This window comes from Cervus canadensis, chromosome 4, assembly GCF_019320065.1.
Source record: "Cervus canadensis isolate Bull #8, Minnesota chromosome 4, ASM1932006v1, whole genome shotgun sequence".
NCBI classification, from domain to species: domain Eukaryota; kingdom Metazoa; phylum Chordata; class Mammalia; order Artiodactyla; family Cervidae; genus Cervus; species Cervus canadensis.
Window position 1 is genome coordinate 56,059,838 of NC_057389.1, and position 16,081 is coordinate 56,075,918.

The window sequence follows — 16,081 nt, forward strand, 5'->3', positions numbered from 1 at the left end:
CCTGGTGTGCTGCAGTCCATGGGGTCTCAAAGAATCAGACACAACTGAGCAAAGAACTAAACTGATGGGTGGAATGTGGGGGTAGAAGGGAAGGCACATAGACTCTGGGTTTCTGACTTTCCTCACTGTATGGAGAATGGTTCCATTTAGTATGTTAACTGGGGGAGGTGACTGGGGAAGGATCAGGTGGAAGGAGCTGTTTTAAAAGTTCGAGGTACATATTTAGATCTCGTGAGGTGATCTTCATGGAGGTAAGCTGTTGGAAATATGAACCTGGAGTTTGGGCCACAGATACCTGCCTTTTCCAAGTCAGGGGTGTGGTGAGGAGGTGTAAGCCACGGAAAGGTGAGAAGGATGAGGAAAGGGTGTGCAGATCTTCAGAAGGCAGTGCGGGGCTGGGGTGGAGCAGGGTATGTCCTGGGGTGCAGAACCTTAAGGGTGCAGAACCTAAAGGTGATAGAGGCTTACTAGGCCACAGGTCCCCACGCTCAACTCCCAGCTCACACACGCTGGTTGTTTCTTCTCCACTGGCCCAGGATGTACCTGTCTTTTCCTCTGGTACGGGCTGCTTCCTGGCTCCAGGCATCTTTCTCATCCTTGCTCACACGCCGGCTTTTCCAGTTCAGTGGGAATTGGGAAAAGGCCTAGGACCAGCCCTGTTTCCCTCATCAGACGCATCTTCGATGAGGCATCCAATGATTCAGTTTTTCTGGTCACAGATTGAGCTCCTCGCCGTCCTTCAGCCGTCGCGTCAGGATTGGAGATCTGCATATGTAAATGAATGATTAGAAATAATTATGGGCTGAGTCAGCAGCTCCCTACTAGAAATAGAACCCAGGCTTCTTGACACAGAAACCTGAGGTTTCCCCCTACTGTCCGGCGGACTGGGCGTCCACCGGGCGGCGAGGACCCTTTCAGGGGTATTCACAGCAGTAATAGAGGTTTAGTTTCTCTGCGGGCCCCCTCGCGCTCTGCCGCGCAGCAAGTAGACTGACCAGGCGTGGGCGGGGCGAGGGCGGGGCTGGACCGGGGCGGGGCTTACATGTGGGCGGGGCTTCCTTGAGTTCCGGAGTCGACTCGCTGCCTGGGCCGGAGCGGAGATGCAGCCGCCGCCCCGAAAAGTGAGCTTGGCCTGGAAACGGGGACTTCCGGCGGGCTGGGGGAGTGATGGGGGCCAAGGGGGCACCAGACCCTACCGGGGGGTCGAAGAGTAGGAAGGGGTCAAAGGCCAACCCAGAAGTAACCGAGGAAACAGCCCAGCTCCTCCTTGGCCCCGCCCCCTCACCGCTCCCAGCGCGGAGTGTTTTTCAGGTCCCCGCGCCCGGGGTCTTCATCCTCTTTTTACCCCTACAGGTGAAGCCGGCCCAGGAGGTGAAGCTTCGCTTCCTGGAGCAGCTGAGCATCCTTCAGACCCGGCAGCAGAGAGAGGCAGACCTACTGGAGGATATCAGGTAGCCCCTGACCCCCTCCACATATCCCCCACTTTCTCTGTCACATGCTCCGCCCCTTCTCCAACATACTACAGCTGTCGGGGCGGGCGGGGGTGAAGAGCTCTCCAACCTGCCCATTCAAGTCCTTCACCCTAGGCCTCTCTCATACCGGATAGGAATTATCCTTCCGCCCACTCCAACACATATAAACACACTGGGACCCTCCCTCAAAGCCCTTCACTCCACACCGCCCCGCCAACCCCCCCCCCCCAATCAAGCTTTGGGCAGAAGCCCACCCCACCGCTTCGAGACCTGTTGGAAGGCTGGCGGACACTGTACCCAGGCCCCCGTGCGTCCTCACCTCCAAGCCCACAGATGGTTCTCCAGGGGTGGGGAGGATCCTGCTGGGTCTCTGAGCACTGAGGTGAGGTTGTCCTGTGCTGCGGCTGCCCGAGGTGATCTCAAGGACTCTCTCTTCAGCGTCAGTGTAGTCACGCTCTAGGCCTGACTCCCCACTCCTTCCTGCCCACGCTGAAGACAGGATAGAGGGTGGGAGAAATGGACCAAATGGTAACACCCCCTCCCCCATCCCCAATCTCCACAGATCCTACAGCAAGCAGAGGGCAGCCATTGAACGGGAGTATGGGCAGGTATGGGACTCTCTTCTCTGGACCTTGCCTTTTGTTCTGGCATCCTTTACACCACTAGCAGTGTGGCTCCACACATACTTCTGTGCTGGTCAAGAGCACATGCCTAGAATCAGGCACGTGTGTGTCAAGTCTGCTGTGGTACTATTTAGTTGTGTGACCTTGGACAAGTTACTTAACCTCTGGGCCTCAATTTCTTTCTCTGTAAAATGGGAATAATAATAATTGTACCTTCACGCAGGGTTCTTGCAAGGATGGAATAAGTTAATGCATGTAAAGCACTTAGCAAAGTGAGGAGTATTATTATATTGTGGTCCTATGTTCTCACACGTGGGGTCTTTGAAAGGGAATCGGGTCTGTGATGATTTTCCCGCCAGGCACTTCAGAAACTGGCTGGGCCATTCTTGAAGAGGGAAGGACACCGGAGTGGGGAGATGGACAGCAGGTGAGTCCCACAGTGGGGTGGGGCGGGGGGAACTGGGGGCCAAGAAAGAATGAAGCACTCAACCCCTGGAACCTGTAGGAAGGGCACGTGAGCTGTAGGTGGAGCTGATGCAGCAGGAGGAGAGCAGATGACCCAGCAAGGACACTGGATGGCGGGGGAGGGCACGAGGGATCCTTGTGGCTGAGATAATGGGCGGATCGATTGATGGGCTCCCAGACGAGGGGGATGGGAAAGCTGTCTGTCTCCCATGGTTCTGGAAGGGGGGCATCTCATGAAGCTTTGGAGTACTCCCCTCCTTAACACAGTCTTTCTCTGGGGAGAGGCAGGATGGTGTTCGGTGCCTGGCGCTGCCTGCTAGATGCCACCATGGCTGGGGGCCAAGCCCGGCTCCAGGCAGCTGACCGATACCGTGACCTGGCTGGGGGCACGGGGCGGAGTGCTAAGGAGCAGGTGCTTCGGAAGGTATGGTTCAGTGGATGGGGTGAAGGAAGGGCTGACTCAGGGATGGAGGTGGTCTGGATCAGGACTTCCTGTGACCATGCCCCTAGGGAGCAGAGAACCTCCAGAGGGCACAGGCTGAGGTGCTGCTGTCTGTCCGGGAGCTGAGCCGAAGCCGAAAGCTGTATGGGCAGCGGGAACGCGTGTGGGCCTTGGCCCAGGAGAAGGCGGCTGATGTCCAGGCCAGGTGGGCTGATGGGGAGTTGGGAAGCCTGGGGACAGGGTGTGGAGCCAAGTCTCCATGTCTGGGTCTGACCTCCACTCCTTTCCTTTGCCTGCACAGGCTTAACCGAAGTGACCATGGCCTCTTTCACACTCGGACCAGTCTTCAGAAACTCAGCACCAAGGTTCAGAGGATGTGGGCATGAGTGGGGACAGGGAGAGGTGGACAGATTAGTCTAGTGGTTTAGAACCCAGGGGCATAAGTCAGAGAGACTGGGATGAATCCAGGCTACCCTACTTCCTTGGTGCATGACCTTGGTAAACTTGTTCTCTCCGAGACTCATTTTCTTCATCTCTAAAATAGACTAGTACCTTTGTTTTTCATTCCTTTTTTATGCACTTATTGAGGACTTTTATGTACTAGGCATTGTTCGAAACACGAGGGATACAGTGGGGAACACTACCTGTAGAGTTCCTGCCTTCACAGCCTGGTTAGGGGAGACAGATAGTAAATACACAAAGACTCAGAATAAATGAAAAGATCCTTTGATAAAGCATAACAGGGGAGTGTAATTTAGAGGGAAAGCCTGAGTGTCAAGGAGGAACCAGCTGTGCAAAGATGTAGAGGAAGAACATTCTAGGGAGAGGCAGTGATAAGTGCAAAGGCTCTGAGGTGACAATAACTTTGTAGGCTCAAGGAACTGAGAGAAGGCCAGTGTGGCTGGAGCACTGTGAGCAGGGGGACGAGTACTGTGGAAAGAGAGAAGGTGCTGGGGCCAGCTCATGTTGGCCCAGGTAGACCATGATAAGAAGCAGTTGGGATTTTCTTCTAAATGTATGCAGTTTCCACTAGCAGACTTTGATCAGGAGTTGTGAGTATGTAAAATTTTTAGTATAGTTTGCCAGTTATCTCAATAATGTGAGAATTCTTTCTGGATCTGGGTTAGTCTTGGAAGAACACCAAGAGTCTAGAGCTCCCAGCTGACACCTGTGTTCCTCTCCTAGCTGTCTGCCCAATCAGCCCAGTACTCCCAGCAGCTGAGAGCAGCCCGCAATGAGTACCTGCTGAACTTGGTGGCCACCAATGCCCACCTTGACCACTACTACCAGGAAGAACTGCCGGCCCTGCTCAAGGCTAGTCTCAGCCTAGATACCCCTGCCTCTCCACAGAGAGAGCCTCTCCCTGCCTCTCATCACCCACAGGCTGAGTTGGGCGGGGGATCTAGCCTGCTTAGAATGGGCAGAAGAGACATTCCTGGCTTCTGCTTCTAGCTGGCTGCGTGACATTGTGCAGAACACTTAACCCTTCTGAACTCCTGTTTCCACAACAGGAATAACCCTTGCTCAGACTACTTTATAAGACTAATGGGGCTCAAGGGAGAGAATGAATGTGAAAATGCTTTTTAAACTGTTAAGTGCTATGTACACAAGAGGGTCTGTTTTTAGAAGCAATAATAATGTCTTATTCCTTCCCAATTTCCTATACCTCATGCCCATCACCCACCCAAACCTGGACAGAGAGCCTGCTTAGGGGGAGGGTGGTGTCAGCATCTTGGGACTCTCTCCAGGCTCTGGTCAGTGAGCTGTTAGAACACCTGAGGGACCCGCTGACCTCACTGAGCCGCACTGAGCTGGAAGCTGCAGAGATGGCCCTGGAGCATGCTCGCCGCGGGAGGCAAGTGACCTCCCAGGTGAGGGCTGTGCCCTATTGGAGCCCCCCAGAGATCCTCTTTACCCTTCTTTCCCAGTGCAGCCCACCCCACCACATGTCTGCCCATTTCCTTGTCCTTTCTCTTCCAAGAAGGGCTGGGGACAGGCTTGGAGAGGGAGCCAGTGAGTGGCTGACTTTGATTTTTTCCAACCCCCAAGGTAAGCTGGGAGCAGGATCTGGAGCTTTTTCTTCAGGAACCTGGAGTGTTTTCCCCCACCCCACCTCAGCAGTTTCAGCCAGCAGGGAATGATCAGGTGAGACCTCTGTGCTAGGTGGATCCAGGCCAGTTGTAAAGGGGACTGTGGTTTAGGCCTCTCCCCGATTATTCACATCCTAGTATTAACTTTGTTGTTCTTTAGTTGCTCAGTCATGTCTGACTCTTTTGTGATCCCATGGACTGTAGCCCACCAGGCTTCTCTGTCCATGGGATTTCCCAGGCAAGAATACTGGAGTGGGTTGCCATTTCTTTCTCCAGGGGGTCATCCCAACTCAGGGATCAAACCCACATCTCCTCCTGCATGGATAGGTGGATTCTTTACCACTGAGCCCCCAGGGAAGCCTGTGGAATTTACTTCAGTTCAGTTCAGTTCAGTCACTCAGTCGTGTCCAACTCTTTGCTACCCCATGAATCGCAGCACGCCAGCCCTCCCTGCCCATCATCAACTCCTGGAGTTTACTCAAACCCATGTCCATTGAGTCGGTGATGCCATCCAGCCATCTCATCCTCTGTCGTCCCCTTCTCCTCCTGCCCCCAATCCCTCCCCAGCATCAGGGTCTTCTCCAATGAGTCAACTCTTTGCATGAGGTGGCAAAAGTACTGGAGTTTCAGCTTCAGCATCAGTCCTTGCAGTGAACACCCAGGACTGATCTCCTTTAGGATGGACTGGTTGGATCTCCTTGCAGTCCAAGGGACTCTCAAGAGTCTTCTCCAACACCGCAGTTCAAAAGCATCAATTTTTTGGTGCTCAGCTTTCTTCACAGGTCAACTCTCACATCCATACATGACCACTGGAAAAACCATAGCCTTGACCAGATGGACCTTTGTTGACAAAGTAATGTCTCTGCTTTTTAATATGCTGTCTAGGTTGGTCATAACTTTCTTTCCAAGGAGTAAGCATCTTTTAATTTCATGGCTGCAATCACCATTTGCAGTGATTTTGGAGTCCCCAAAAATAAAGTCTGACACTGTTACCACTGTCTCCCCATCTGTTTCCCATGAAGTGATGGGACCGGATGCCATGATCTTAGTTTTTTGAATGTTAAGCTTTAAGCCAACTTTTTCACTCTCCTCTTTCACTTGCAAGAGGCTTTTTAGTTCATCAGTGGAATTTACTTAGAGACTGTTAAACCATGGACAGAGGGTTTCAGAACCCCAGTTCACCTCCCTCCCACCAGGACACAGATTAACACTTTATCCCACCCTTCTCTCTTTTCACTTCACTATCTTTTTCATTCTACCTCTTCCCCTCAACCTGGATCCCATTTCCAGGACTGTGTTTGTGTGTCCACAGTCGTAGGTGTGTGCTCCCACCTGTTTGTGGGGAGGCGATAAAGAGGGAACTGTAGGGAGGAGGTGTAAAAGGAGCAGCGTCAGGCAGTCCTCACAGTTCCCTATTCATTCAGGTGTGTGTCCTGGAGCTGGAAGGGGGTGCAGGAGGTGTGGCGGGGGAGAGCGGCCTGGAGAAAGAAGTTCAACGCTGGACGAGCCGAGCTGCCCGAGACTATAAGATCCAGCATCATGGGCATCGGGTGAGGTGGGGTGCAGCTGTCGTGGGTGAGCAAGAAATGCTGAGTGATGGGGGTCCCTGAGTCACTGAGGGATGCCATGGGGCTGTAGGCAGGAGGGGAGGGAAGAGTAATTCAAGCCAATAGTGTGGCACAGTAATTAAGAGCATAGCCTTGGGAGCAAGACTCACCTGGACTCAAATCCTGCTCTGTTGCTTCCTAGTTATATAACTCTGAGTAAGAGAGTACTGAGTGACTTCAGCTCTTTGGACCTCAGTTTCCTTGTCATTAAAGTGGGGCTAATAATAGCACCTACATCCCAGGGAAGATTAAACGACATAATGCGTGTGAAGCAACTAGCTAACTACCAGTTTGTTCTAAGTTGTGCCCCATGGTGTCTCCACCCTCCCCTGTCCTCCACCTCTCCAACCAGGTGCTGCAGCGGCTGGAGCAGAGGCGGCAGCAGGCTCCAGAGCGAGAGGCTCCAGGCATAGAACAGCGGCTGCAGGAAGTAAGGGAGAGCATCCGAAGGGCACAGGTGAGGCACCACGCTGGGGGTTTAAGGCCACTGAGATCACACCTCCTCTGGCCTCCTCCACTCCATCTGATGGTGGGGAGACTGCAAGCAGGAGGTAGTAGAGGGTGGACATATCTGGGGAGGCTCCACTCATTTCCCAGAGGCAGACCCAGCCATCGCCTGGGTTGATCCCTCTTCCCCATGTTAGGTGAGCCAGGTGAAGGGGGCTGCCCGACTGGCCCTGCTGCAGGGGGCTGGCCTGGATGTGCAGCACTGGCTGAAGCCAGCCATGACCCAGGCCCAGGATGAGGTGGAGCAGGAGCGACGGCTCAGCGAGGCCCGGCTGTCCCAGAGGGACTTCTCTCCCACGGTAAGCTCCCTCCACTCCCTAGCCTTACACACTTGGGAGGGTAAAGAGCCCTAGTGGAAAGCAGACTTTATGAAGCAGGAATCACAATGGTACATAACTCAACAGGTTGTTGTGAGGCTTGAATGGAATCACTTAAGTGTTTAATTCTTGGCATGGTTTGTAACAGAGTTCTCAGTTAACTTTTACTGTGAGTATAGAATGGTGGTTATGAACTAAGGTCCTGAGAGCAGGCTGTAAGCAGTCTGAGTACCAGACACTGCATTTACTAGCAGTGTGATCTTGGAAAGTGATTTAAGCTTTCTGGGCCTCAATTTCCTCATAAGTAAAATGAGGTTGGTAGTTTCACAAAATAACACAGGGTTATTAAGAAACTTGGCTTTGCCGGTGGCGCCAGTGGTAAAGAACCCGCCTGCCCATGCAGGAGGTGCAGATGTGGGTTGATCCTTGGGTCAGGAAGATCCCCTGGAGTAGGAAATGGCAACCCACTCCAGTATTCTTGCCTGAGAAAATTCCATGGGCAGAGAAGCCCGGCAGGGGTTGCAAAGATTTGGACACGACTGAGCATGTGTGCCATTAAGAAGCTTAAACAAGACAACATACATAAGATACATAGCACTGTGCCTGGCACACAGTAAGCGCTCACTACTGTAACCCTGTGATTATCATTAGTGTTTTCCTGCTCTCTGATGACTCCCTGTGATCCAGAGTGAATGGTTGGTTGGTACTGCCTTGGAGGAGGATCCACAAGGTTAATAGGAGGATGGAATGGGAGACACAGAGGGTACTTGAGACCGGGCCTCACAGTGATGTCTGTTCTCTGCCCCTATAGGCTGAGGATGCTGAGCTGTCTGACTTTGAGGAATGTGAGGAGACTGGGGAGCTCTTTGAGGAGCCCGCCCCCCCAGCCCTGGCCACCAGGCCCCTCCCCTGCCCTGCCCATGTGGTGTTTGGCTATCAGGTGTGAATGGGGGTAAGGACCTCAGACCGTCAGGGCTAGGGGACAACCAGTCCTGAATTCTTCTTTGTGGGGCCCAGGCAGGACGTGAGGACGAGCTGACCATCACAGAGGGCGAGTGGCTGGAGGTCATAGAGGAGGGAGATGCCGATGAATGGGTCAAGGTGGGTAGGGACCTGGGGCTCAGACCTTGGCAAGGGAGCAGTGGGAGGGACTTCTCTGTGGCCCATAAAGACCCAGCCAGAAAAGCTGGAAGCCTGAGTGGAGGAGGGCCAGGGCCGTGGACAGCTGAGGCAAGCCCACTTTCTGTTCACATTGCTGGGAGAGCAGGCTCGGAACCAGCACGGTGAGGTAGGCTTTGTCCCTGAGCGCTATCTCAACTTCGCGGACCTCTCCTTCCCTGAGAGCAGCCGTGACAGCGACAACCCTTTGGGGGCGGAGCCCACAGGTAAGAAAGGGACAAGAATTGCTGAGTCATTGTGGCCCTGGGGTGTCATGGTCCAGGGCATGCTGCCTACCTCCTCCCCTCACCATCTCTCCTGGGCTTCTACAGCGTTCCTGGCCCGTGCCCTGTACAGCTACACTGGACAGAGTGCTGAGGAGCTGAGCTTCCCTGAGGGGGCGCTCATCCGCCTGCTGCCCCGGGCCCAGGATGGAGTGGATGATGGCTTCTGGAGGGGAGAATTTGGGGGCCATGTTGGGGTCTTCCCCTCCCTGCTGGTGGAGGAGCTACTTGGCCCCCTAGGGCCATCTGAACTCTCAGACCCTGAGCAGGTGAGCCTTCCTTTTACCTGGGTCGCCAGGCACTTCTGGTTGACCCTCCCATGCACAGAGGTCCCATATTCATCTTAATGCCCCATCCCCTGTATTGTGGCTTGGGCCTTCCCATCTCCTTTGGCACAGAGAAAAGAGAAAGCAAGGCAGTCTTCATAAGAGTTTGGTTGTCCTGCTTTAGAGCTGGATTTAAGTTCAGATTCCTGTTTAATTAGTTTAGGCAATGATTAGGCCTCGCTGAGCTTGTTTCTTCACATGCATGTAGAAGGGGGATAATAATAATCTTTTTCAAGAGACTCACTTACCTGATTTGAGATAATGGAGGTAAAACACTTAGCACAATGGCCCCTAGGAGGTGCTTTGATATATGGTACCTATTGTTCTAGCAAGATTTTGTCACTAACTAGCTTTGTGATTTGGGATAGATGGTTTAATCTGAGTCTCACCTCTGACATAGTAATCATCAATACCTCCTTCATGGGTTGGTGGTGAGGAATGAATAAATTTTTAGTGCATGTGAAGTGCCACCAAAATGCCTGGGACATATTAAGTGTCAATACATATGGGCTGTTGAAACGTGTATCACCTACAACCCTACCCATATACAAGCATTTGGCTGCTCTCTGGCTTGGGAAGTGATGGGACAGGAACTGAAGATGGGATGAGAAGAATAGCTGGTGAAATCTTCCCACATGCCAGGAATAAGCCTTTGCCCTCTCATTCGCAGATACTGCCATCCCCTTCCCCTCCCAGCTTTTCCCCTCCTGCACCCACCTCTGCTGTGGATGGATCCCCTGCACCTGTCCTGCCCGGTGGTGAGTAGAAGGAGCTGGGCCCCCGGGAGGGTAAGAGACAGGAAGTCTAGGACTCTTGGGTTATACTTGGCCCCTTTGCTTGCCCTCATGAACCTCCTCCCTCAGGCTCTCTGAAGCTTGATGGTAGAAGAATTTGGGCTTTGGAGCCAGGCCCACTGTTCAAACTGCCCAGACTTCCTAGCATGCAATTTAACCTGTTTGGGCCTTTACAGAGTGAGGAGGAAGGTTCCTCCCTCATTGAGTTTTGAGAGGTAAAGAGATGTCTGTAGGGTACCCAGTGTTGTGCTGGGCACATAGCAAGCATGCAAGTAGTAACTGTTTCTCATTATTATTATTATTATTAAAATTAACCAGTTTCTCCCACAGTGTTTTCCCAATACACATCCTTAGTGTTCTTGAATCCTGCAAACATCTGGTTTGCATCATCATTTTCCTCGTCCATCTTTTCCAAAACCATCTCTTCTAAAACATATTTCCACTTTCTTCTCTGCATCTTTCTCCCTGTCCCTGGAGCCCCTGTTAGCATTTTCTGCACCCTACTTCTCCAGCACCCTTAGTTTACTTTGAATCCTTTATTACTCATTCATTGTGTTTGTTGGTATTTCATTATTCAGTCGCTGACAGCCATTAGGGGTGGGGGAGCTCTGATCCCACCTCTCCTACTCTGGTACCTTTAGCAGGGCTGAGTATACAATAGGTGCCCAGTAAGTGTTGAGGTTAGATGGACTGATGGATGTTATGACCCAGGTTAGTGACTGTTAAATCAGAAAATATTTACAGAGTGCCATGGACCTAGTAGCTCAGTTGGTAAAGAATCCACCTGCAATGCAGGAACCCTGCTTCAATTCCTGAGTCGGGAAGATCTCCTGGAGAAGGGATAGGCTACCCACTCCAGTATTCTTGGGCTTCCCTGGTGGCTCAACTGGTAAAGGATCCGCCTGCAGTGTGGGAGACCTGGGTTCAATCCCTGGATTGGGAAGATCCCCTGGAGAAGGGAACGGCTGTCCACTCCAGTATTCTGGCCTGGAGAATTCCATGGACTGTATAGTCCATGGAGTCGCAAAGAGTCAGACACAACTGAGCGACTTTCATGGTCCTAAGTGCTGGAGATACAGAAGTGAACAAAATAAAGTCAGAAGGCTGACTTGCGGTTCTTATTTCCAGACCAAGACCTGGACTGCCCTGGGTCTCTGGATATGATGGCACCTCGACTCAGGCCGGTAAGGGCCCCTCCCTTGGAGGAGAGGGTTGGAAGAGGGGTCAGTCCAATTTGTCCTGTTTTATCTGCAGAGCAGAGGGAATGGACGGGATATCCCCAAGGGAAGCCTTAGGAGCACTGACTGTGTGTTTCCTACAGATGCGTCCACCGCCTCCCCCGCCAGCTAAAGCCCCAGATCCTGGCCACCCAGATCCCCTCACCTGAAGCCAGGGGGACTCTCCATCCCCTAGTGATGCTGCTGCCCTATCTCCGTGCTGTCAGACTGCCCCTCCCCATGGTGATCCAAAGCGACACAGTCAAATGCTGGAATCTCCCTGATTTCCATTCTCACCTTCAGGGGTAGACACTACTTCTCCGCCCATTTCTGGGGCTGGAACCCACTCCTTTTCCTCCATGATCCTTCAGCCATCTCTGGGGCTGAAACTACCCCCTTTCTCTTCTGCCACCACCCCATCTCTAGGGTGGTGAACTACCCTGAAATCTCTGGGACTGGAATTTGTCCCCTGAAGTCTTGAGTGACTCTGGCTCATTTGTGTCTCCACCCTGATTCTGTGAACCACCCCACTACAGATGCCAGTGCCACTGGGGTTGGGGCCTGGGATGGGGATAGGCCTGTCAGAAGGAGCTGGAGCCAGTATGCGAAGCAGCTGTAATGGTCTGAGTGGATTTATTGACAGTGAATAAAGGTCACAAAGCCCGAGCCAGGGCCTGGGCCTCTTGTGCCACGAGGACAGAGGGCCTAAGGTGCTATTGCTTTAAGGGTCCACCAAGGGCAGGGGCCTGCTCCCAGCCGCCACGCTGTAGCACACGGAGTGAGGTGATGGGGAAGGTGGGTCAGGCGGCCTGCGGGCAGGCAGGGGAAGGGGAAGAGGCTGAGGGCCAGGGATGGGACTTCTCCCCAGGTCCCCCCAGCCTGAGACTGTGCAACTCCAGGTGGAAGTAGGGTGGGTCCCTCAGCTGGGGGGCAGTGCTGTCCAGTGGAGAGGAGGGGCTTCATGCCCACCCACTCCCTGGCCTGCCAGCTGGTAGTCCTCAGCACAGTGAAGGAGGCGGCTTGGAGGAAAGGAAGGGTGACTGTTGCCTCCTATTCAAGCGGAGCCCCTGCTTTTCCCCAGAGGCTGCGGGACCTTCCCTACTCCCTGGAGCACATGGCCACTACCCACCACCAAACCAAGGAATATGTACCAAAGGCTGAGCCTGCGGTTGACCCCGGGAATTCAGGGAACCAATGGGCTGAGGTCGTTTCATTTAGGGGTTGGGAGGATGAGATTGACTTGGGGCCCAGGCAGAATCACCTCACACCCGCCCTGCTCCCCGTGGTGGGGACACCTGAGAGAGAGGAGGGGAGGACAATGGAGAGAACAGGACGTGGGTCATACCAGTGCCCCTTGCAGAGCAGGGGCAATAAGAGCTCAGCCCATTGCAGCACTGGCCATGTCTTCATACCTGGTGATTTGAGGTGTCCTGTTTGCTTGACTGTCCGTTTGCTTCTTTTCTGGCCGGCCCTGGGCTTGGGCCCCTCCCTCCAGCCCCGAGCATCGGCTCTGCAGAGGCTCCAGGGTTCCCCTCAAGTGTACGAGGGACTTGGCTGCTGTCCCTGAGTCCTCCATTCTGCATGGGGGTGCTGGCGAGAGTTGGGGGCTGCGGCCTCTCAGGGGGAAGGCTTTCGATGGCAGGCATCCCTGTCCTGGGCTGCCCTCCCCCAGGCCCCTGGCCGCCCCCTGGGTCCTGCCCCCCACCAGACCCCCAGCTCCTGTCCGTGGGAGAGCCGTCACGATGCTCATGCAGCCCATAGCGCTTCTCAATGTGCGTCACCCGGAACCTGGGAGGGGAGGGGACACGGGCTTAGGGCCACCACTCAGAGACTGCTTGGCCCTTCCTTCTGGTCAGGGACATCCTGGGTTTGATAGCCATGTCCTTCTGATCTAAGGCAGGGGAGACAGCCTCTGGGGGGCATATTGTGCAGCCTGACTCCTGCTGTAGCTCCCAGTCCAGGAAGCAAGAGCCAGGGCCCACCTTTGGAGTCAAATGCCTGAGCACTGGACCCCAGCTCAACCTCCCTGTCAGTGGGGTACTCTATACCCACCTGCCCACAGAGAACACGGTGGTCTCCCCAGGCCGGGGGCGACTCTTTCCTTCCTTGGAGCGTCCCTGACGGACAAGTGGGGGTCTCTTGTTGCGGCTGCAGTGGATGCACGGGGCTGAGGAGCCCAGGTGCACTGTGTGATGATGGGAGGGGGCTCCGTCTTGCAGGCTGGAGGTGGCATCCACGCTGGATGGTAGGGAGGAAGGGAGCAGGGGGGAACATTCCCATTTTTCTTCCTGTTTGTTCCTGTTCTTTCAGCGTGCTCCTTAAACCCCCCCAGATGTCCCACTTCCCCCAGGCTGCACCATTCTTTTATTGTCTTTATCTAATAAACTGAATATGAAGATGTTACTGACCATGTGTTGTTTTCCCTCCCAGGGCTAGAAAGTGTGCAATGTATAACCCAGGGGAGTGGCATAAGGGATGAAGGTTAGGCTTGATGACATCTAAAGGAGAGATGTGGTTTGGAGGATTCAGGATTTCTACCAAACTTTCTTCTTCCTGTCCGTTATTCAGCCTTACTCTCCCCTGTCACCCTAATCATGCAAGGAGACTGGGAGAAGAATGTGCTGGAGGAGAGGATACTTTCCAAGGCAAGCTAAATCATACTGGACCGTGTTTCCAGCTCACCTGGACAGCTGCACTGTCCCTTCTCCTTCACTGTCCCCCAGCATCTCCTTCAGGGCCTCAGCATTGGCTGAGGGGAGAAGGAAAAGAAGGGGTCAGTGGAGGCAAAGGCCAGGGCAAGAGAAAGTCGAGGAGGTGGGGGACAAGGGGACAGCCTACACCCACCTTCATTTTGGATGATGCAGCGAACAATCCTCTCTACTGTGTCCTCATTCATGTCATCGTCCTCAGCTGAAGGATGAAAGAAGTTGGTGAGGCAGAGGGAAATGAGTCAACTTTGAGGGTACATTACCTGGTGGCTTCTATGACTTATTGCTCAAGACCTACCCCTTTACCAAACTGCATCATGCTGTATCTTAGCATTTCAAGGGCCAGGGCAGAAAAGAAGGGAAAATCAGTGGGAGTCCAAGACTACCACCAGTGGGCCCTTCCCACCCATGGTGCCTTCTCTAGCCCTACTCAGGGTGGTGGCACCCCACTTGCCGACTCAAGAAATCGTTACTAGGCCTCCTATCTTGGTCAGGATTTAGCTTGGGTCTCTTGGCCAGGAAGAGGTGTGGGGAGAAGGGTGAGGGAGGAAGGTGATTGAGTCAGGTTCTAGGCTGTTCACTCACGGGGCTGGAGCTGGGCGTCGTCAGGCTCGGAGCCCCTTGAGGTGCGGCAGCGGTAGCCCTTCTTCTTGAGCACGTGGCAGATCATAAAGCCTACAAGGCCCATGAGGAAGAAGACCAGCACAAGCAGGAAGAGCATGTACAGCCCATGTTGGGGCGGTTCCAGGTCAGGCTGTGGTTCCGACATGAGGCCCTGGCGGGTGAGCACGGGCCAGGGCGGCTCCTGGAGTTAGGGGGCTGCAGCTAAGGATGGGGGGAGGGTTAGGAATGCCATCCTCAGGATTCGAGAGACAGACAAGCCTTTGAGGTCTGGCGCCACCCCCTACCCAACCAAGGAGCTGTCCGTGCCAGGGGTGCTGGTCCGGGCCAGGGGTGTCAGACGGCGGCTGCTCAAGCCCTCTTCCACTACCCTGGTCCCGCTTTCCCGACGCCCAGAGCTCCCCCTTTCCAGCTTGTCCTGAGCTTTCGTCCCTCCCAAGGACACTGCAGAGCGAGATGGGACGGAATTCTCAGGCGGCCGGCACAAGGATAGTGCCTGAGTCAGCGTCCACATCTCTTCGGCGCGGGCCTGAGTCAGACCTCCGCAGCCCCTTCCCCTTCCTGTACTGTCTCACACACACCCCCTCCCGCCTTTCGGGTTCTCCCGACCTGACCACCTGGCCCACCCGGTACCGGTGGTTTGGTTCTGGCTCCGGCTCCGGCTCCGGCTCCAGGGGCGTCCTAGTCCGGCTCAGGGCCCCCGACGCCCTCCCGGCGCTCATCCCTCGCTTCCTTCCCCTCCCCCCTTCGCCGCCTCAAGGGCTCCGGGCTGCGGCTGCAGATACCCGTGCCGCGGCAGGGGTGGGGGGAGGGAAGGATGGAAAGGGATGAGGGCTGGTTGGGACCGGCGACAGGCTCCGGACAACTCCAGCCGTGGAAAGAGAAGGAGAAGGGGGGCGCTGCCGCAGCCGCTCTGGGTCCCCCAAAGCCTTCGGCCGCCGGCCGGGAACCAGGGGGCGGAGCCCAGGTGTGCGGGGCGGAGAGAGAGAGCCCTGCGCGCTTCTGAGCGCAAGTGTGGTGCGCGCGTGACTGCGCAGCCCCCCCACTGCCGCCCGGTGACGGTGCGGTGCCGAGTCTGGGTCCGGGTGAGGAGGACGGGCAGTCAGGCGAGAGCGCTCTCCACTGGTCTATTGGGCACGCCTGGCTTGGCTCCAGCCCTCAGATGCCCCGGCTGGATGTGTAGCTGGGAATCTTCCCCAGCGGGCCGGGGGAAGCTGGCTTTCTGCACCTGAGAGGGTCAGCGTGGCCGGTTCTCCGAAGCCTCCTAAAGAGGCGACACGGCCTGCGCCCCGCTTGGGACAGGTAGCTGGACAGGATGGATCGGCTTCCCGAGGATTTGGCCCCCGCCGGGAAGGAAATGGCCCTGTCATCCTAGGACCGATGCTACTGTCGTCCGGCCGAGCCCAGACGCTCACGCCCCAGAACTAGAAGGGCGGAGCAAGCCGAGGGC

General features: G+C 54.8%; 2 protein-coding genes across 11 annotated transcripts; one reads left to right on the plus strand and one right to left on the minus strand.

Annotated features, from left to right (window-relative positions):
• The first annotated feature begins 1,028 nt into the window (after positions 1-1,028).
• Positions 1,029-13,705, plus strand: FCHSD1 (FCH and double SH3 domains 1). 5 transcript variants are annotated; one of them, XM_043465236.1, is made up of 20 exons: positions 1,029-1,121; positions 1,354-1,451; positions 2,035-2,080; positions 2,455-2,522; positions 2,843-2,984; positions 3,071-3,207; positions 3,304-3,367; positions 4,188-4,316; positions 4,751-4,873; positions 5,052-5,147; positions 6,517-6,642; positions 7,052-7,156; positions 7,344-7,505; positions 8,335-8,463; positions 8,541-8,624; positions 8,791-8,908; positions 9,014-9,234; positions 9,962-10,049; positions 11,214-11,269; positions 11,407-13,705. In XM_043465236.1, the coding sequence occupies exons 1-20, from the start codon at positions 1,101-1,103 to the stop codon at positions 11,470-11,472; spliced, it is 2,079 nt and encodes a 692-aa protein (XP_043321171.1). In that variant the 5' UTR covers positions 1,029-1,100; the 3' UTR covers positions 11,473-13,705. The 5 variants fall into 5 exon arrangements, with proteins under 5 accessions (XP_043321171.1, XP_043321172.1, XP_043321169.1 ...); XM_043465237.1 differs by having other exon boundaries at positions 2,849-2,984; XM_043465234.1 differs by having other exon boundaries at positions 8,791-9,234.
• Positions 11,919-16,046, minus strand: RELL2 (RELT like 2). 6 transcript variants are annotated; one of them, XM_043465244.1, is made up of 7 exons: positions 15,860-16,046; positions 14,596-14,835; positions 14,147-14,212; positions 13,985-14,051; positions 13,355-13,540; positions 12,715-13,090; positions 11,919-12,321 (listed from the first exon to the last, which is right to left on the minus strand). In XM_043465244.1, the coding sequence occupies exons 2-7, from the start codon at positions 14,777-14,779 to the stop codon at positions 12,301-12,303; spliced, it is 900 nt and encodes a 299-aa protein (XP_043321179.1). In that variant the 5' UTR covers positions 14,780-14,835; positions 15,860-16,046; the 3' UTR covers positions 11,919-12,300. The 6 variants fall into 6 exon arrangements, with proteins under 6 accessions (XP_043321179.1, XP_043321180.1, XP_043321175.1 ...); XM_043465245.1 differs by having other exon boundaries at positions 11,919-12,111; positions 15,265-16,046; XM_043465240.1 differs by having other exon boundaries at positions 15,265-16,046.
• Positions 16,047-16,081: the final 35 nt, after the last annotated feature.